We start from the raw sequence: 21,689 nt of genomic DNA, 5'->3' as shown, positions 1-21,689 counted from the left end.
ATTCCCTCTCCAACCTTAACTCCTTTGGTTCCATCACATTCACCTGGTTTTACTCCAAATCCCATGCCACTTTCCTTGACGTTGACCTCCATCTGTCCAATGGCCGGCTTCACACGTCCGTCCACATCAAACCCACCAACAAGCAACAGCACCTCCATTATGACAGCTGCCACCCATTCCACATCAAATGATCCCTTCCCTATAGCCTAGGTCTTCATGGCAAACGAATCTGCTCCAATCTGGAATCCCTGAACCATTACACCATCAACCTGAAAACAGCTTTCGCATCCAATAACTACCCTCCCAGCCTGGTACAGAAGCAAATAACCAGAGCCACTTCCTCATCCCCTCAAACCCAGAACCTCCCACAGAAGAACCACAAAAGTGCCCCACTTGTGACAGGATACTTTCCGGGACTGGATCAGACTCTGAATGTGGCTCTCCAGCAGGGATACGACTTCCTCAAATCCTGCCCTGAAATGGGATCCATCCTTCATGAAATCCTCCCCACTCCACCAAGAGTGTCTTTTCGGCCGTCCACCTAACCTTCGTAACCTCTTAGTTCATCCCTATGAAATTCCCAAACCACCTTCCCTAGCCTCTGGCTCCTACCCTTGTAACCGCCCTTAATGTAAAACCTGCCCCATGCACCCTCCCACCACCACCTACTCCAGTCCTGTAACCCGGAAGATGTACACGATCAAAGGCAGAGCCACATGTGAAAGCACCCACCTGATTTACCAACTGACCTGCCTACACTGTGAAGCTTTCTGTGTGGGAATGACCAGCAACAAACTGTCCATTCGCATGAATGGACACAGGCAAACAGTGTTTGTTGGTAATGAGGATCACCCTGTGGCTAAACATGCCTTGGTGCACGGCCAGCACATCTTGGCACAGTGTTACACCGTCCGGGTTATTTGGATACTTCCCACAACACCTACCTGTCAGAACTCTGGAGATGGGAACTTGCCCTTCAATATATTCTCTCTTCTCGTTATCCGCCAGGCCTCAACCTCCGCTAATTTCAAGTTGCCGCCACTCGTAGCTCACCTGTCTTTCAACAACATCTTTACCTCTGTACTTCCGCCTCGACTGACATCTCTGCCCAAACTATTTGCCTGTACAAATGTTTCCTTGTGTCTGTGTATGTGCGGATGGATATGTGTGTGTGTGTGTGTGTGCAAGTGTATACCTGTCCTTTTTCCCCCCTAAGGTAAGTCTTTCCACTCCCGGGATTGGAATGACTCCTTACCCTCTGCCTTAAAACCCACATCCTTTTGTCTTTCCCTCTCCTTCCCTCTTTCCTGATGAAGCAACCATTGGTTGCGAAAGCTTGAATTTTGTGTGTATGTTTGTGTTTGTTTGTGTGTCTATCGACCTGCCAGTGCTTTTGTTTTTTAAGTCACATCATCTTTGTTTTTAGATATAATTTTCCCACGTGGAATGTTTCCTTCTATTATTTTCTAAGTAGTTAGATATTTTAAATGAACTGGCAAAAATCAGTACAAATCTCCTACCAAAATATGTATAATTAAATAATTCTCTTTATATTATAGACTACTGAAGAAGCCTCACATGAAGAGATGAAATGTTTTTCGTGTACACAGATAATAAATTGTTGCAAAAGATGGAATAATTTGATATCATAGTTGAGGAGTTGTTTCACTAGCCTAGTTTGTGGTAATCGTGATGTCTAGCAGAGAAAGGAAATCCTTCTTTTTCACATTGCACCTATTACAGACTCACTTTTCCAATACACTGCTTTGTTAGGCAGCAATTGACATTGTCTGCCTTTTAGGTGTTTTTTTGTTGATGATTGTCCTTTTATTTGTTTGTCTTCTGTGGTTTATCTGTTGTCAATTTGGTGTTCAACTTGAATACCGTTTCACTTGTGTATGTTGTTTCAGGTTCAACAATAGAGTAAATAGCATTTGAGTTTGATGTTTATTGAAAGAGATTTGTTCTTGTAGGTCGTCCAGGTGTTTAATTGCGCTTCTTTAAGTTTAGTTGTTCTGCTTTCTGTTCAGACTATCTCGTTTATTTCATGTTAATATTTCACCAAGATATTTGAGCTTATTTACAATCAAAATTTTTTTGTTGCTCTTCAGTCAAATAGCTGTTCTTTCAATGTTGAAGGTGGATATTTCAATTTTTCCTAATGAAATTTCCAAACCAACTTTTGTTGCTATTTGTAAAGTTTTACAATTTAAAGTTTAGCCTGTTGCGCAGTATTTGTCAATAACGCATGATCACCTGTGTATGCTAGAAAATTAAATTAGGTATTTATTCCAATTGTATATTCAGTTGGCATTTCTGATTCCATTCTCGCACGATTTCCTCCTACGTGTAGTTCAACACGACAGTAATGGTGACAGTCTATCCCTGTTGACAACCCGTTTTGAATTTCAGATGATTCAGACAATTGACCTCTAAATTTACCTTCAGAACTGGTGTTCTTAAGGGTATTCCAATGAGGTTTATGAGCTCTTGGTGCAGACTGAATTCCTTAAGGATTTTCACTAATGTTTCACGAATTTGCTTTCTTACGGAATCATCTTTTGGGACAATACATCACTAAGAAAGAACATATTTATTGCACAAAAACGTGTTATCAGAATAATGTCTGGGGCTCATCCAAGATCATCTTGTAGACAATTATTTAAAGAATACGGGATATTGCCAGTAGCTTCACAATATATATACAGCCTAATGAAATTTGTTGTTAGTAACCCAGATCACTTCAGAATTAATAGCACAGTCCACAGCTACAATACTAGGAGACAGGGTGACCTTCACTACCGTTCATTGAATTTGACATTGGCACAAAAGGGGGTGAATTATACTGCCACAAAGATTTTTGGTCACTTGCCAAACAATATCAAAAGTCTGACAGACAACCAATCGGCATTCAAAAGTAAGTTAAGGGAATTCCTGAATGACAACTCCTTCTACTCCATAGATGAATTTTTAGACATAGGCTAAAGAAATACAGTAAGTATTAACAATTGTACCGTATATAAGACTAACAAAGATTATTTGGGATAAATGAATCTTTTGTACTTTGACACGTTCCACATCATTACGAAAGATTCGTGTTCATGATGCATGGAACAAGTAATATAACTAACTAACTAACTAAAACTGGGTAGTGACGTAAGCTTTTTTGAAGTCTACAAAGGTGATGACTGAAATCTCTGTTTTCAGACTTTTTGACATTTTATCACCAATTAATGACTGATAATTTGGTCACGAAAGCTCCTTCCTCTTCGAAATCCCCTTTGATATTTTGAAACTTCTCAGTAGAGTTGCACCTGAATTCTCGTGTGTCTAATCCTAGACAAAATCTTTACACATTTGAGTCACCTTGATGTGACCACCGTCTGTGTTTTGTGTCAACGTGCAGTAACCACTCGTAAATGGCAGGTGTCAGCACTAGCAGTGTGTGCATATATAACTCACATTGGGGGCATGTGGAAAACATTGCAGTCATTGTCATAAAGGGGAAATGGAGCAATTTATCTGATGCCCAAAACGGTTCGACCGTCGGCTTTCGGACCGAGGGTGGAAGGATTTCTCAAACAGCTTAGTTTGTAAACGATCGCAGAGATGTGCTCGGGCAGACAGATGGGCAACTGTTCAGCGAATGTCGCCGCACGTGGGCCTCCGCAGCGGGCACCCGGTTCGTGCCGACTTCTGTCCGTCGACGACGGAGACCGGAATTTGCATTCCGATACTGCAACTGCACGTCCACCGAGTGGTGACAGCTGTCATTTTCAGATGACTCATGTTTTGTAATCAATCGGACAGATGGCCACTGGCGTGTGAGGCACAAACTGTCCGGAAGCACTGGAGAATGTTTTTGTGGCATTCCCAGGATGGTCGGCATCCCGGAAGGTGCAGCGGATCGACACGAGTACGCACCTATTCTCGGGGACCACGTCCACTCGTACGTGCAGATTGTCGTTCGTTGGCACGGTGGCACCTACCGGCTGGTCTGCGATGTCTCGACAGAGTTTGCGGTGCACGTGCACCGTTCAGAGAGCACCGCGATGATCTCAGTGTAGTCCCCTGACTGCCAAAGCCCCCAGTTCAAACCCAGTCGAGACTGTTGGCCTACCTCGATCGGGCTGTTCCTGCAGTGGATCCCGAATTGAGAAAACTAGTGCAGCTGGCCACGGCAGTGCAGTCGGCATGGCTCCACGTCCCTCCTGCACGGCTTGCAGCAGTCCGTGCTGCAAAAGTTGGTTACGCTGGCTTTTGACAGGTGGTCACATTAATGGACTGGACAATGTAGGTGAGAACAAGTGGAGATGTGCCTCGATAATTATTCGGATCGTTGAGTTCAGGAATAAATTTCTCTCTGACTGCCAAACATTATCTTCAATTTATTTTTATTGTGTCCCGATCAACTTTGAGAATACTGACCCCGTGTTGAGACGGACCTTCTATCTAGATGTCTAATCGATGTGGGGTACGGTTTTCCTGGAATTGTGGTTTCCTGTCAGCACAGTGCACCAGTAGCATACACGGTAAAACCCTCACCGTTGGGGAAATGGCTCCGTTGGTTGCTGTCGGCAGCAGATTACATTTGCGGAGAGGTGATTTATTAAATTACTGTGTCGTAAGAAAACGATCTTCCTTTATATTTTCCCTGAACTTTAATACCCCTCCAAATTTCTCTTTGATTTCCTTTTCTGTTTGGTCACTGTACAGACTGAATAATGTGGGGGACAGGCCACAGCCCAGTCTCACTTACTTCTGACCTACTCCTCCACTTTCATGCCACAGTTGCTATATAAGTTGTAATTAATGTTTCATTCTCTGTTTTTTATACTTGCTATCTTGAGAATTTCAGTGTGTGTGTTCTAGACGACATTGCGAATTGTCACCTCGGCAACACCTTTTTCGTACTCCGTTATTAAACGATCTGCGCAAATACGCCTTGCGGAAAATCTGATGAACTGTGATAGTGGCTACCAGTTGGACAATGTGTGAAACACTATCGTCTCTACAGTTTGCACTAATGAAGACGAGAGAGTCCACAGACATTCGCAGTGAGCGGTAATTCGTAGAACAGCCGAGTTCGACGATTCTACAAGTGAGGATGCTGCCGTTGGGTAGTGTGGTCTGCATGTCGACTCGATTTTGGTACACATGTGGAATACTCACACGGCACTACAGGGTGAGTCGGGAGGAAAGGTACGTGTTTCGAGGAGCGACAGTATTAGTGATACTGAACAAAATACTTCGTATGAGTGTGCGTCCATTGTGTAACAGTTTCCTAGTAAACTAATGAAAATATGAGGAACAGGCCAAATGCGGGTGGATAGTAAATGAAACATGCTAATTAATGTTTTGTTTAATTGTGTACATTTGCTCACAAAAGATTTCTGAGAAGTCCGTCACCGATGGCAGTGCATTTTGCAGTTCTTGTACAGAGCTCCTGTGTTGCCGATCTGAGCTTGTTCGTAAGATCCTTTACTTGAGCACGTGCGTGTAAAATACGAGCGAGAAGTTCGTCATTTGTGTCCCCTCTGCACTTGTAGACTTCACTCTTAAGCCAGCACCACGTACAGTAATCTGACAGAGTGAGATCGGTAACCTCGGTGCCCGAGACCTGGTGCCGAGATGTGAGGTAAACGATGTCTAAACTTGCGAGACTTGTCCCTCCACTGTGTGCAAGTGAAGTATGCAATTAGATGGTCAGTAAAGCAAGCCTAATGCCACTTTGGTTGTAGTTGTATGTGAGTGCTGGAGGAGGAGGAGGAGGAGGAGGAGGAGGAGGAGGAGGAGGAGGAGGTCATGCAACTGATACCCATGATTTTCAAACAGCTGTGTATCGGATACGGTTAAGAAAAGAGCATACATTCATGTGAAGTTTTGTGTGTTCAGAATCACCAATACTGTAACCATCAAAACGTGTACCTTTCCTCGTGACTTGCCCTGTACATTGTGAAATGAAGGACATCTTCCACAGCTAACTTTAGGGGGAGAGGGGGAGGGGGGGGGGGGGGGGGAATCGGGCACACCGTGTGCCAGATATAGAAACTGACATTTCAAGCACTGAAATATACAAACTAAAATGAACCGTAAATAAAGCATATGCAATGTGTTTTTTCATCTGCAAATTACACACGCTTCTAGAGCCTTGCGTTTGTCCTCTAGTTAGTCCTGGCTAGCCATTTTGCAGTTTTTTTCAATCTCGTGTTTCGTATGTCTGTATTCTGTTCTACCTGGTACCATTTCATATCCCTACAAATTTACACCTGGGTGTTTGTTTGCGTTGACAATTGTGACTCGTTAATATTGTAGTCAGAGGACGACACGTATTTTCGCTTCTTAAACTGTACAGTTTTACATTTTTGAATATTTACAGCATGTTGCCAGTCTTTACACCACTTCAAAATCTTATGAAGATCTGATTGATCATTTTTGCAGCTTTTGCCAGATGGTACTTTGTTTTAGAAACCTGTATCACATCTATGAAAAGTCAGTTTGCTCTTAATATTGTCTGCAGGGTTATTAATGTACAATACAAACAGCAAGGATCCTGATACGTTTCTCTGGGGCATACCTGGAGTTACTTGTACACGTGACAATGACACTCTGTCTGAGATAACATGCTGCATCCTTCCTGTCGAGAAATCCTCAGTCGAGTCACAAATAGATTCTGCTATACGAGTAAATGATGGGCAGTATTACACCTACACTTAATGAAATTGATCGTCGTACCTTCCTGGCAGATTAAAACTGTGTGTTTGTCGAGAACTCGAACCTGCGACCTTTGCCTTTCACTGGCAAGTGCTCTACTAACTCCTATCTGTGCAGGACTGACAACTTTTGAAGGTAGGAGTTGAGGTCCTGGCAGATATAAAGCTGGGAGAGTGGATCACGAGTCGTGCTCGGTTTGCTCAGTCGGTAGAGTATTTGCCCACAAAAATCAAAGGCCCCCGTTTCAAATCTTGGTCCGGCACAGAGTTTTAATGTGTTAACAAGGTTCAAACAAAAATTGTTATACATGTTGTGACATAGTAACAATAAATTTTTCAGTGATCCATGAATGTATAAGTGTATAATGACAGTCTTGTCTCACAATGTATATTTGTAACCAGTGATTACAAATAAACATTGTGATCCAAGACTGGAACTGTAATAAAACAGATATTGTTATATTAGATGTAAGTTATCATTTATCACAAATAGTAATTATTTTATGTAATACTGTGGTGGCAACACTTCGCAGAAATGAAATGAACTGCAGTAACACTCCTGTAGTGTAAGAAAACTGTCTGCTGGAATATGAGGGATTGCCATTCTGAAAACATGGTTTGGACTTATAGGTGATGACAATGAATTTTTCCTCAGTGTTTTGTTTGTCACGGATGTGTATTGTCTTGGTGGTAGAGAAGATATCTCGTTTTACTTAATGTAGAGAGAGCTTTTGACAATGTTGACTGGAATGCACGAGCAAGGATGCAATACAGGTATCATAAGGTTTCTACAACTTGTACAGAAGAGAATCTGCAGTCTTAGGAGTCAACTCTTGTGAAAGGGTAGTGGTGGTCGAAAAGAGAGGGCGACGGGGCTGGAACCTATCCCTGATGTTATTCAGTCTGTACTTTGAGCGAGCAGTACAAACAATGGAGGAGAAATTTTGTAAGAGAACTAAACTCCAGAGAAAAGAAATAAAAATGTTGAGGTTTGTCAATGACATTACCTGGAAGAACTGTTGAATGGAGTGGACAGTTTCTTAAAAGAAGTTCGAGTTGAACGTCAGTAAAAGTAAAGCAAATGCAGTGGAATGTTGTCAAATGAAATCAGGTGGTACCGAAGGAATGAGATTACATAACAAGGCTCTAAAAGTAGAAGATCAGTTTTGCTATTTGGTCTGCAAAACAACTGACGATGTTTGAAATAGAGAGGGTATAAAATGCAGATTGGCTAGGCTATAGCAGGGAAAGTGTTTTTGAAAAAGATGTATTTGATAACCTCTAATATCAATTTAAGTGTTAGGGTGTCTTTTCTGAAACCATTTGTCCGAAGTGCAGCCTCGCGCAGAAAAGAAATGTGGACAATATGGATTACAGACGAGAAGAGAGTAGCAGGTTTTGAAATGGAGTGCTACAGGAGGATGCTAAAGATTAGGTGGATAAATCAACTACCTGAGGAGGAGGAGCAGGAGGAGGAGGAGGAGGTGGTAATGACTCCAATGGGGGGGGGGGGGGGATTATTGCATAACTTGATGAAAATGAGGGACCAGTTGATAGAACATGTGCAGAGATATCTGAGAATCATCTCTTGGGTAATGAAAGATAAAAATCATAGAGGGAAATTGAGGGATGACTGCAATATGTATATTTGAGTGGATGTAGGGGGCAGGACTTATGCAGAGATTAACCCAGGGCTGCAAAGGATAGACCACAGTCTGATTCACAAATGATGGCAGTTTGGACTCACAGTTCGAGGCACGGGCAGGAAATGCATCTACTGAGCAGTGCGGCAGTTGTGGTACGTGTGTGTGTGTGTGTGTGTGTGTGTGTGTGTGTGTGTGTGTGTGTGTGTGTGTGTGTGTGTGTGCCCTTTGTGTTTGATGAAAGCGTGTCTCCTGCAAATTATTTCTCTCACTCACTTCTGTAGACTTCATCACTTACCACCATTGTCAACAGTAACAATTCACAACAGATGGAATAAAAATTCACTAAATAACTCAGAACAATCACTTTAATGCCCTGAATTGGCTATGGCTTTCACAATAGAGTGCTCAGAATGCTATCGAATGCTCATCAGCTGTCAGAGAGTAGGTGAGCAGAACGAGCCCTGAACTCCACCGCCATTGTTCGTGGCTCCAGCTGCAACGTGGAAAGCTGCATCGAACCAGTCTCGTAACTGAAAATCACGACGACGACACAGATTTAACAGCAATAGTGTCAGTTGTTGAGTGGGTTCAGCTTTCTTGTAGTGCTGACCTTTTTGCTTATTTGACTACAGTGTGAGGGGGGTGCTCCTATACACAGGCAGTTAACTTGCTCTTTTATTTTACACAGGTTAATGGGCACTACGAACCAGCGTGTCACCTCTGTGGTTGTGCGGAACGTGACATAGAAGAGGCTCTCCGATTGGAAAAGGAAGCCAGTGACGTGAGTAGTGTAGTGATTTTTGTACATGAGAACTGTTTTGTTGGACAGTTGTCCGAGGAATCTTGCAAATAATCCTACCTGTGTAGGACATAGATGCAACATAACAAATTCTAAGTATGTTGTGAGATGCTATGTAAAACTTATCTTTTCTATAAGGCAAACCTTATTAGCAGGCAGTACCAGAACAGTCCCAGCACCCTCAAATGAACACCTGTTGTTTAGATTTATGAATCTTTTAGTAATAAGTTACTGTGTGTGGTGGACACAATTTACAATGGTTACGAATACGGGCCGTGTACGGCAAGTGTGTTTCGACATTTTACGTGCTATCTGTTCACTTGTAAGATCCTGTGTTGTGGCTCAGGTGTACACTTGCTTTGCATAAACAATACAAAGCCATATAATGTAAATTTAGTTCGGTAGCATTAAACTTACTATTATAAGTGGTAATACTCATCTTTCATTTTTGTTCGGCCATTGACATTCCGGTCGAGTAACTCTACGCTGCACAGACTAATATTTCCCAGGGTTCGGTTGCATAGGACATATGTACAACGTAGTAAGCTCGTGGTCTCGCGGTAGCGTTCTCGCTTCCCGAGCACGGGGTCCCGGGTTCGATTCCCGGCGGGGTCAGGGATTTTTCACCTGCCTCGTGATGACTGGGTGTTTGTGTCGTCTTCATCATCATCATCAATCATCCCCATTACGGTCGGAGGAAGGCAATGGCAAACCACCTCCACTAGGACCTTGCCTAGTATGGCGGCGCGGGTCTCCCGCGTCGCTCCCCTACGCTCGGTAAACGGAGTATGGGACTCATCATCATCATCAGTAATGAAAAGATGAAAACAGTGATTTAACATTTACTTTCACTAGCATTTTCATGCATTTTTGTGATTTTTCCAAGTACAAAACTATTTACAACTGAGGCTGACATAGTAAGACACGGCATAACAACTATTACTTTCTGTGAGCTTTGACGCCCGTCTATTTATACAGTTTTGACAGTAAAAATTAATACATTTGTTGTTGAAATTTTAATTTTAACAGATTTACAATCACAAAAATCAAATTTAGTTATGTTAGATTGCATTATGGTATATGTGATGAAACATGAACATAGATTGACTACTCATAACAACAAAGCTCGTTATAATTACATTTTAAGTTTGTAATATAAGCAGTTTGAACAGTATGTAAACATTCAGTTGTCATTAATCAAATTATTAAAGCATTTCCAGTTTTAGTAACATTTACAGTATATTGCAATATTGGCGTGGATAATTTTGTGAAATGTGTTTGTTTTTAGTCATAAATTAAATGTGAATGGTAAACACAGTAATGTTTACGTGTGTGACAAAAGAATTTACTTAGATTGTACTCAGTTGTGACAAATTTGCTAATAACTGAAATAATTTACTTACCAAGTGGTGACAGGAGTACACACATTTGAAGTATTAAAGTTTGCAAGCTGCATTGGCCCCTTCTTCTGGCAAAAGGGTTGAAGGGGATGGAACAGAGGTGAAGGAAAAGGACTCGTGAGGTGGAGGAAAAGGTGTAGAGTTCAGAAATGTCATTGAATTAAAATAATTTAATAGACAAAAATCGTGACTACAAATATCTGTGAAAAAAAGTGTATTGGGCAACATACTGAATACGGTATCAGTCACTTCTTTATTGTATCTCCTGATCTGCCACGTTACAGCGTGGAAGAATGTGTTTTGTGTGTGGATCAAGGTCTGTTGGAACCATAAGTAGTTCATGTGCACAAGATAGAGAATAACAAGGTACTGTGCTGTGTGCAGATGTAATAATTCCTGTTTTCATTCTAGGTGGCTAAAGCACAATGTGGGTGATTGCTAGCAACTAATTCAGTGCTGGCTGTCTGAGAACTCTTCCAGTTGTGCTCCATAAAGAGACATTTTACATGAAAAACACACACACACACACACACACACACACACACACACACACACACACACACACACATTCCTTAGCATAATCTCCTAAAAAGAAATTCACATTACATAAATATGAATGAAAAGGAACAAGAAAATTGTCCTTAGCATAATCTCCTAAAAAGAAATTCACATTACATAAATATGAATGAAAAGGAACAAAAAAGTTGTTGGCATGTAGTAATTCCTTGGAAATGTCTTGATAGCTAAATACTGTGTATTTATCACACATTACGAGTCATCATCATCAAATAACTGTGGTCAGAATTAACACAAAACACAGAATTAGAAAAGTTTTTATATAAACCACAAGACTAGTGTAACATTTAGGAATGAAAGCACGAGTATCAAGTACTTACAGTATGCTTAGGAAAGCTCGTGCAAGTTAACAATGCAAGAAAATTGTTCATTGTCATGTGTAGGTGCAAAAAAAATGTCACTGTGAGACCATCCTAACGAAGTTAGAAAATTAGTTTTTGTTTTTACATGGGCCATCTGTGGCCTCAATAGGATGACAACTGCTTGCTTTGTTGGAACAATAATAAAATATTCATATTTTTTTCTTTATAATGACAAAAGATGATGCTAAAGAGTTTGCCCCAGAATACAGCTCACAACATGTAAACCAACAAAAGAAAAAAATACATAAAAGTACTTCATCAAAATATTCAATACTTTGGTAACAAAAAATTAGAAGCAGAAGTACTCCTGAGTGGAGTAAGACCAGACATATTATGCATAAGTGAACACGGACTAACTGAAAGTAAAATACATAATGTGGCAATAAAGGACTACAAACTAGGTAGTTACTTCTGCAAATCTAAATATAAGGGTGGTGGCGTTTGTATATATATTAAAACAGGTACGCTATCAAAGAATGTAAACAGTGAAGCTGCTACATTTCCCATAGCTAGAGAAAAAGACTTTGAAGTTACTGGTATAGTGGCAGAGGATTTTAGTGTTTTTGTGTGTACAGGTCACCATGTGGCAATATTAGCATCTTTCTAAAAAAAAAAATTGCTAGCTCATTGAGAATGAGTATGAAGAGAGATCTTATTATATGTGGAGACCTCAACATTGACATGGGAAAAGACACAAAAATAAGACAGGATTTTAAATAATTGTTAATACAGCATATCATGAAAGTGACAATAACTACACCAACAAGAGTGAATTCACAAAGTGAGACAATTATTGACAACATAATTACTAATATGCGTAACTATGAGTCACATGTAGTTCAGACAGAAATATCTGATCATCATGGACAACTAATCAGCTTTTACAGAAGTAATGACTCAGTATCAGAACCAAAACAAACAACCAAAGAAATTAGGAACAAAATATCAACATCTTTAGAACATTGTTAAGTAAGGAAACCTGGAGTGAAACCCTACCCCAGGCCCAGAGTGTAAATGAAAAATATGATGCATTTATTTCAACAATTAAGTACCATATCCGAAAGTAAAGAGACAAGAAAGGCAGCAAGATCAAACACAGTGGATTACCAGTGAAATACTATAAAAGCAAAGGAAGCTTCAGGACGTGAGACAGATGGGCGAAACTGAAAACTATAAAATGTTAAAAAAGAAGTATAGAAAAACAAGAAGAGATGCAAAAGCAAGAGCAATTGACACCACTATAGCGAACTCAAAAAAACAAGGCAAAGGCAACTTGGAATGCAATCAATGCCGAAAGAAAGGAAAAAGATGGGTCAAACAAAGAAGAAGGTATTAGGTCAATTAAAATAGACAACACAGTGGTCACAGATGGTATGGAAATAGCAAAAATACTGAATAATAACTATATCAGTGTAGTAGAAAACTTAAAATTGGAAAGAAATAGTCATAAACAGAAGGGTATTAAGGTACAAAAAAGATCTTGCAGTTCTATGTTCTTAAGACCAGTCACGGAAGATGAATTACGGAAAACTATACAGAAATTGAAATCCAAGAAATCAGCTGGTAATGATGAAATATCAAATCATGTAATGAAGCTCATATGAGAGGAGATAACACCACCACTGCTGAACATAGCAAACTGTTCTTTCAGAGATGCAATTTTTCCAGAAAAACTGAAGATAACGAAGGTAGTGCCAGTGTACAAGAAAGGGTGTAGGGATGATCCCAACAACTACAGACCAGTTTCACTGATATCAGGTTTCTCAAAAATCCTAGAAATGCTTATGTATACCAGATTAGTTAACTATTTTTACAAACATAACATTCTCATGCCCTCACAACATGGTTTCAGAAAGGGTAAATCTACAGAATCAGCAATTGTCAGTCTAACAGAATACATTTTATAGTCCTTAGATGAGAAAAAGGTTGTCTCTGCAATGTTTCTGGATCTTTCAAAGGCGTTTGACACCATTGACCATGAAATGCTGATACAAAAATTAAGCAACTATGGCGTTCGGGGGCAACCAGGTGAATGGATAAAATCATACTTGTGCAACCGCAAGCAGTATGTATCATTAGGAAACTCGTACCAATCATAAACCAAATCCATCAAATATGGAGTGCCGCAGGGTTCGGTAATGGGACCATTGTTATTTAATGTATTTGTTAATGATGTAGGTGTTGAGGAGGAAGAAAAGAAAATACTGTATGCTGATGACATGACAATACTAAATAGTGACCAAAATATGGAACAGCTTGAGAGAAGAGCATACATATCTTCAAATGTCACAGCTCAATGGCTGTTGGAAAATGATCTGGTTATAAATCTAAAAAAGACTGTGTATGCAGTGTTTAAAAACAAGGAAAAGGCTGTAGACATGGATTTAGAGGTTGATGGAACAAGGCTGGAAGACGTAGAATCTGCTAGATTCTTAGGTATTCTTGTGGATAATGAACTGAAATGGAAAAAACATATTAATAATGTCTATACGAAACTGAGCTCTGTCATATTCTTAATGATGCAGCTACCACAGTATTCAGACAAGAACCTTCTGTGTACAGCGTATCATGGACTTTTCGAACCATACTTACAGTATGGAGTGACTGTGTGGGGAAACTCAAACAAACAAGAGACAAAACGAGTGTTCACATTACAAAACAAAGCAATTAGGACCATTTTAAGAAGAAAGACCTCTGAAACATGCAGAAACTGTTTCAAGATTTTAAATATCTTAACTTTTTCATCGTTGTATATATACAAAACAATAATGTACATCACAAAAGGTAGTGAGGACTGGATTACAAATGCTAGTGTACACACCCACAATACAAGAAAGAAGAATGAAGTACGGAGCATACCCCACTGACTGGCAATGCTAGAAAAAGGACCCCAGTACTCTGGTATCAGACTACTAAGAAGTCTGCCCAAAACCCTGCAAGATAGTGTACTTCACAATGACTTTCGAAAGAAACTTAAAGACTATCTCATTGAAAAAGAGTTTTACAGTGTTGCAGAATACTTATGCCATTAAATTTATATATATTGTTACTCATTACCAGTAATGTAAAAATGTAACCTAAAGGTGTAGAAAAATAAGTGATGTTAACACTTTGACATGTCCTATATTACACGTACATTTACTGTACACAATGTAAGCTTACAGGATCAAATAACATTCAATTCAATTCAATTCAATGTACATTGCTGTCTCACGATTGAATATTTGGATGTTGTGCCTGGTACGCTGTACATTCTTTGTATATGTCCCATTAAAGTTATTATTCATAACAAATGCAATATTGTTATATTTTTTCATTGATGCATAACAAATGCAATGTTGTTATATATTTCATTGATGATGTGATGCTTATTGTAAAAAAAAAAAAAAGAAGGGGGGGGGGGATCAGATTTCCTGTAATAGGGCATTTTTACAGTGCTTTGTACTTTGTACTTTGTAAAAGTATATTTCAATCCTTGAGATCAGTGCCGTCTGGCACCAAGTTGAAGCATTACGGTTCTTGAGTCTAGCGTGTGACATCTCCAAGTAATATCTTTTTGAAAATGCACTTAATGGCAACTGCAGATGATGTGTACAATTTTCTTTTATTGCTCACTCATGCAAGCTTTCCTAAGCATATTGTAAGTGCTTATACTCAGTGTGTACTTTAATTTCCCGATATTTCATTGGTCTTGTAGTCACTATGTATCTGCTTTTATAATTCTGTTTTTTGTGTTGGTTTTAGCGACAGTTATCTGATGACTATTACTTGAAGCACGTCATGACTAACGTATTTAGTGACTGAGAAGTTTCCGAGGAACTACTAAGTGCCAAGTCTGAATGGCCGCATGCCTTGAAAATGGATTACTTCATCAATCAAATGGAAGAAGTACTTATAGTACTACTACAAACCTGCTAGCATCTAGAAAATGGTGAGAATAGGTGTTTACAACAAAATTGATGTTAATGATTTTTTTTTGTTTTGTTTCTGCTGCAGATCAGTGCTGATGTACTGCTGGCCAACATGCACATCAAGAAAGAACAAGAGAACATCAGTGAGCAAAAGGTAATCACACAGTTTGGAAAGAGACAAACATAACTTATGTTATGTTGTTATAGCACTGCAGTGGGAGTCTCAGTGCAGATGGCTCGTTGTTGTTGTTGTAGTTGTTGTTGTTGTTGTCCTTGTCCTTGTTGTCTCAAGTCTGGAGGCTGGTTTGATACAGCTCTCCTTGGTAGTCTATCCTGTACAATTTGAAGAATGACATTTCCCCACCGGACTGTGTATAAAACATTTTGTTTTTCAAATTACTGGTTTTTGGGCATTGCTCAATCTCAAATGTGTCTGAAAACACCATACCAAATAACAACTACACATAAATCATGTAATGAAATGGTAATTAAATGGACATCCTAGCTGCGAACAGGCATTGATATACTTCATTGGGGACATGTTGAAAATGTGTGCCCCGACCGGGACTCGAACCTGGGATCTCCTGCTTACATCCTTGCAAGCTTCCAATTGACCTTCTTGTGCGAACGCACACGCTATGCCCAAACTCTTACGGCACTTGGTAGATTAATCTGCCACGAGTAATGAGTATGATGGGCAAACATCTATTAGGCGCACTACGAATATAGGGGTGTGGACATGTTGGGAATGTGGGTCTCTCGGGAAGCGTGTAAGGGATAAATCCCTGCAGCTCCACTATCCTCTGTGTCCTCGGTGGCTCAGATGGATAGAGCATCTGTCATGTAAGCAGGAGATCCCAGGTTCGAGTCCCGGTCGGGGCACACATTTTCAACATGTCCCCAATGAAGTATATCAATGCCTGTTCGCAGCAGCTAGGGTGTCCATTTAATTATCATTTCATTCTAACGAAAGCTGCATGGTCATCAACGGTAACTGTTCTTTTGGGAACAGATACTACCTTCATATATAATAAATCACGTAACTATGCTGAATGTACCATTATGCAATCATAATATTTACCTCTAGCTCTAGTAACATACTGGGCTACAACTACAACCTCCCCACTCCCCTAAGGGGCTCACCACTCTTTGGTGAGTTTGTGCTTGGTTACCATTGGGCCTCAGCCTATGCATCACCTCTTCCCTTTCTGTGCTGCATGTCTATCCTTCTACTATATTTTTTCCCCTCCCTTGTGGAACACATCAGGGTTATTTTTGGGAATGTATTCTAACATTTCGATAGCCTGGCATCAGAACAGTCCCTCATCTGTTTCTTCTTTCTTTCTTCGTTCTCCATCTCATATTCTTCCTCTTCTCAGTTTTTGAGTTTCCTCTATGTTTCTTTTTCATCCCTGTGCATTCCTGAAGGCCGGCCCACGCATAACAGGTGACTCGGTAACACGTAATTCCGGGTCGACAGATAGGGTTTGCACATGCCCCCTGGTACAGGCCAGGACCAGGGAAGGGTGGTTGCCTGAGGTGTGAGCTTCCCAAATTGCCAATTGGCCACATGGCAGAAGTTTGGGAGGTGTGACCTGAGGTGTGAACAATCGCCTAATATGTGTGACCACCCTCCACCCCTTCTCTGAGGGACCCGCAATTGGCAAGAGATGCTGGCAAATCTTCATCTCAGACACTGTCTACCAGTCGCACCTCAGTTCCTCGTGGTGTCATCTACTGAAAGTGGTCAGTCCTTTGCTACAGTTAATCTGTTTATTATTCAGAAGGGTTTAGGTGCAGTTGCTCTCCCTATGAAATCTTACTCTCCTTTACATAATGGGATTTTAGTTTGCAAACAAGTAGTGATTTTCAAGCCCAACAACTGATTATAGCATCTCTCCTCCATGGGTGTCCTGTTCGTGTTGAGGTCCATCGAATGCTATATTCTTTGCATGATGCTGTTTACACTCGGTTGCTTGATGGTCTGGCCGAGGGAGAAATCCAAACTTGTCTCCCTCGTCAGGGCTTCACTGCAGTGGATTGGATAATGAAATTGGTTGATGCCACCTTAGTTCCTATGTGCACCCATTTTCTCACTTTTGATTGAGTAGTGCTTCCATCGAAGATCAAACTAGGCTACGAAGTCATCACAGTCTGACCGTACATTCCAAACCTGATACGTTGCTACCGGAGTCAGTGTTACAGCCACACTCAAAGTCCTGTAATAACACTCCCAAATGTGTTACTTGTGGTACGGATGCTGTATCAGTTGTAACGGCGACCATGCTGCCTCATCTCGTGAATGTCCCGTGTATCTCGATGAGTGGTCCGTTCAGGAGAGCTGGGTGAAGGGAAAAATACGTTACCCTATCACTCACAAGTTGTTGGCTAGTCGAAAGCCCTGCAATTTTCCATCTGGCACTTACAATACCGTCCTTACCGTACTTCGTTTCGTGAAGGACATGGCCACGCAGATTTGCGACCTCAAATGCAGCACTGCAGCTATCGAATCACCAGTATCACAGCAGTATCCCTGTCTCCTTCTCTTCCAGCTGCAATCCGAGCCACCAAACCTTCGCCCTCAGCGGCGAAATCCCGTGCTTCACAACCGTTAAGCCGGAAAGGACGAAAGGAACACTCCCTTGAAGACTTCTTACGTCCCTATAGCCAATAAGCATCTGGGTCTTCGTCTGCCAATTTCAAAGGCTCCAAGAAATTGAGGCAAATGGTCTTCTCCTTCCCCGACACGGAGATCCTCTTTGGTGGTGTTGCAGTGTGATTCCCTCACTCCACGCACACCTATTCATATTTGGACTTCTCGTCCTGCACTGCCAAGTTTGCCCACCGTCTCGAGTGCTCGGTTCTCTCTGGCACGTGCTCGAGTGACCATTCCCTGTGTGCTATCCGTTTGCTGACTCCTACCCACCTACCTGTAAACCCAACTGGCACCTTTTGAAGGCTTTACTGCTCCCTGCCGACCTTTAATGAGCATTTCCTCAGTTGTGGTAACCAGATAGAATACCTTACAAACGTTATCCTCACCCCTGCAGAATTTATCATTCCTCGCACTTCATCTTTACCGTGCCCTGTCCTGGCCCCTTTGAGGACTGAGGCATGCCACGATACAATTTGCACATGGGGATGTGCTCTCCATGTTTTTAACCATCATCCTACGGTGGCAAACTGTATTCATTATGAAAAGTTGCATGTGCAGTGTTGTCGTGTTCTTCGGGATAGCAAGAAAGCTAGCTGAATTTCATCTACTAGTTCTTTTAATAGTTCCACTCCCTCTTCTGTCTTGTGGGCCAACCTCTGGTGGCTCTGTGGGACCCGGGTCCATTCCCCAATTTCTGTCGTGACAGTATCAGACAATGTCATAGTGGACCCTACTGCTCTTTTCAACACCTCAGGCCACTATTTTGCAGAGATTTGGAGTTCCACCCACTATCACCCTCCCTTCTTCCATTGGAAACGAGTGGAGGCGGCTCGGGTGCTATTCGTCTCTCAGAATTATAAATGCTATAGGCCACCTTTACTGTGAGAGCGCTAGATCGTGCTATCGCTTCATCCCGATCTTTCACTGCAGAGTTGGACGATTTCACATCCAGATATTGCAGTACCTTTCTCTTATGGGCAAGCACTTTCTCTTTCATAGGTACAATATCATCTGAGCAGAATGATGGCATGTTTCCCAGATCTGGCATGAATCCAGTGTCATACTCGTACGTAAGTCCAGTAAGGACAAACACCTTCCTTTTAGCTACTGCCCCATTTCTCTCACCAGCTGTCTTTGCTAGATGACGGAATGTAATTTTTCTGCTCGGCTGGAATGAAGGCTCGAATCTCATAATTTACTAACCACTGCACAATATGGATTTCAAGCGCACCGTCTCCTCACTTTTCAACCTGTGCCCAGACTGTGGCCGTGTTTTTCAATTTGGAGAAAGCATACGTCACCTGCTGGAGAACTGGTACCCTCCGTACTCTGTACACATTGGGCTTCTGAGGAATTTTTAAAAGACCGAGTTTTCAGGGTATGCGTAGATTCTGCCTTGTCGGGCACCTTTATACGGGAAGCCTCGGGGTTCTGTTCTGAGTGTCGTCCTCTTTGCAACAGCCACTAACCCTGTTACAACCTGTCCCCCACCGGCCATCTCTGGCTCCCTTTTTGTTGGCGATTTTGCAGTTCTCCACGGACTTGCCTCCTCGAGTGGCGTCTTCAGTGGTGTCTCGATCGTATTTACTCGTGCAGCATTGACAATGGCTTTTGCTATTCCACTGACAAAACTGTTACTATGAATTTCTGGTGACCCAATGGGTTTCTTCCACCTTCTTTACATCTCGGACCTGTTGCTCTTTGTTCGCTAAAACTATAAAATTCCTGGGGATCGTGCTTGATAGAAAACTTTCTGGTCCTCTCATGTGTCTTACTTGGCTGCCCGCTGCACGTGGTTTCTCAATGTCCTGTGTGTCCTAAGCAGTACTTCCTGGGGAGCAGATAGTACCACCGTCTTCTGTTTGTACCAATCTGTTGTCCATTAGAAACTAGACTGTGGGTGTTTCATTTATGCATTTGCTCACCTTCCCTCTTATGCAGTCTAAATACAATCCACCATTGTGGAATCTGGCCGCTGGTGCCTTTTGCCTAGCCCACTTGGAAGTCGGTGCAGAAGCTACCAACTTGCCGCTGTCATACCAGTGTTATGTTCTACTTAGTGGATATGCGTGCCGTTTGTCTACACGTCCGGCCATTCGTCCTATTCCTCCTCCTTTGATAACTCCTTTGACAACCAGTATGGGATGCGTACCTCTTCTCTGTTATCTCCTGGAGTTTGCTTTCGGCTAATGCTTTGGCAGCTTAACTTTATGCCATCTGCCACTTTCCCGATGCGTGTGAACCCTTTACAACCTCGACTTTAGCGAGCGAGGTGGCGCAGTGGTTAGCTTACTGGACTCGCATTCGGGAGGACGATGGTTCAATCCCGCGTCCGCCTATCCCGATTTAGGTTTTCTGTGATTTCCCTAAATCGCTCCAGGCAAATGCCGGGATGGTTCCTTTGAAAGGGCACGTCCGGCTTCATGCCCCGTGCTTTCCTAATCCGATGAGACCGATGACCTCGCTGTTGGGTCTCTTTTCCCCAACGAAACCGACCAACCGACCTCTACTTTATGCAGTGGTCCGCTTTTACCTCGGTATTCATTCGCTTTCCAAGGAAACTACTACAGATTTGATCTATCACTGTGTTTATCAGCCTTCACACGAAATTTAGCGATAATACCTTCATGTACGGTGATGGCGCTCAGATCGATCGTGGTGTCGGACGTACCTTTGTCATTGGCACTGACGACTTTCTGTATCGGCTTCCAGAACACTGCTCAGTACATACAGCAGAGCTCTTCCATCTGTACGAGGCCACACGGTATTTTCCGGCGGCATTGACTTTTCAACTGTGTCATCTGCTCCGATTCTCTCAGTGCCGTGCAGATGCTCTGTGTGCTGTACACAGTGCATCCTTTAGTGTAGCAGGTCCAAGAAAGCTTCTGCTTAGTGGCTGTTGAAGGAGCCACCGTGACGTTTATGTGGGTTCTCAGTCACGTCGGTCTGCTGCCGTGACTGCGGTCCTCCTACTTCGGACCGCTAGTTCTTCCGTGCCTTCCGATGATCTCCGTCTGTCTGTCAGCAGGTGGTGCCACTTTGGCATCACCACTGGCCTTCCCTTCACGGGAACAAGCTCTGTGCAAGTAAATCTTCCTAGTGGCTCGACTGACATTCTCTCGGTCCTCTCAGCATGAGGAGATCATTTTAGCTAGGTTGCTTATTGGGCACTGTTTTTTTAGCCATTACCGTGTGTTAAGTGGTGCTCCACCACCACTTTTTGCTAATTGTCATCAACCTTTGACAGTTCATTTCCTGACCGAATGTCCTTTTTTCAACCACTTACGTTCTAATGTAGGTTTGCCGTCCGAATTATTGGCCACTTTAGCGAACGATGCACGGGCTGTCGACTGCATTTTACTTTTTGTCTGTCGTGGCACTGTGGTGAAAGACATTTAGACTCTAGTTTGGAACTTCCGTTGTCTCTGCAGCACATTCTGTGGGCCTTTATTCGAGAGAAAGCCTTTGTTCATAGCTCTCTCTCCTCCTGTGCATTGGATTTAAGTTGTAGTTGCTTTTAACTCCTTTTTTGTCTTTTTTTTCTAAGGTTCTGACATTGGGCCATACCATCTTAGTTGTTTTTGCACCCTAAAACAAAACAAAACAAAACAAACAATATGTGGCTA

General features: G+C 41.9%; 1 protein-coding gene across 17 annotated transcripts in view; it reads left to right on the top strand.

Annotated features, from left to right (window-relative positions):
- Positions 1-21,689, top strand: part of LOC126295497 (zinc finger protein ZFP2-like) — a 242,273-nt gene that overhangs the window by 43,432 nt on the left and 177,152 nt on the right. For all 17 annotated transcript variants that reach the window (XM_049988076.1, XM_049988074.1, XM_049988073.1 and 14 more), the window contains 2 exons: positions 9,048-9,140; positions 15,493-15,561. In XM_049988076.1, coding sequence (XP_049844033.1) covers positions 9,048-9,140; positions 15,493-15,561 — 162 coding nt within the window. The remainder of the gene's footprint in view (positions 1-9,047; positions 9,141-15,492; positions 15,562-21,689) is intronic.

This window comes from Schistocerca gregaria, chromosome 11 (genome assembly GCF_023897955.1).
Source record: "Schistocerca gregaria isolate iqSchGreg1 chromosome 11, iqSchGreg1.2, whole genome shotgun sequence".
NCBI lineage: Eukaryota > Metazoa > Arthropoda > Insecta > Orthoptera > Acrididae > Schistocerca > Schistocerca gregaria.
This window is presented reverse-complemented; position numbering and strand designations above follow the sequence as displayed.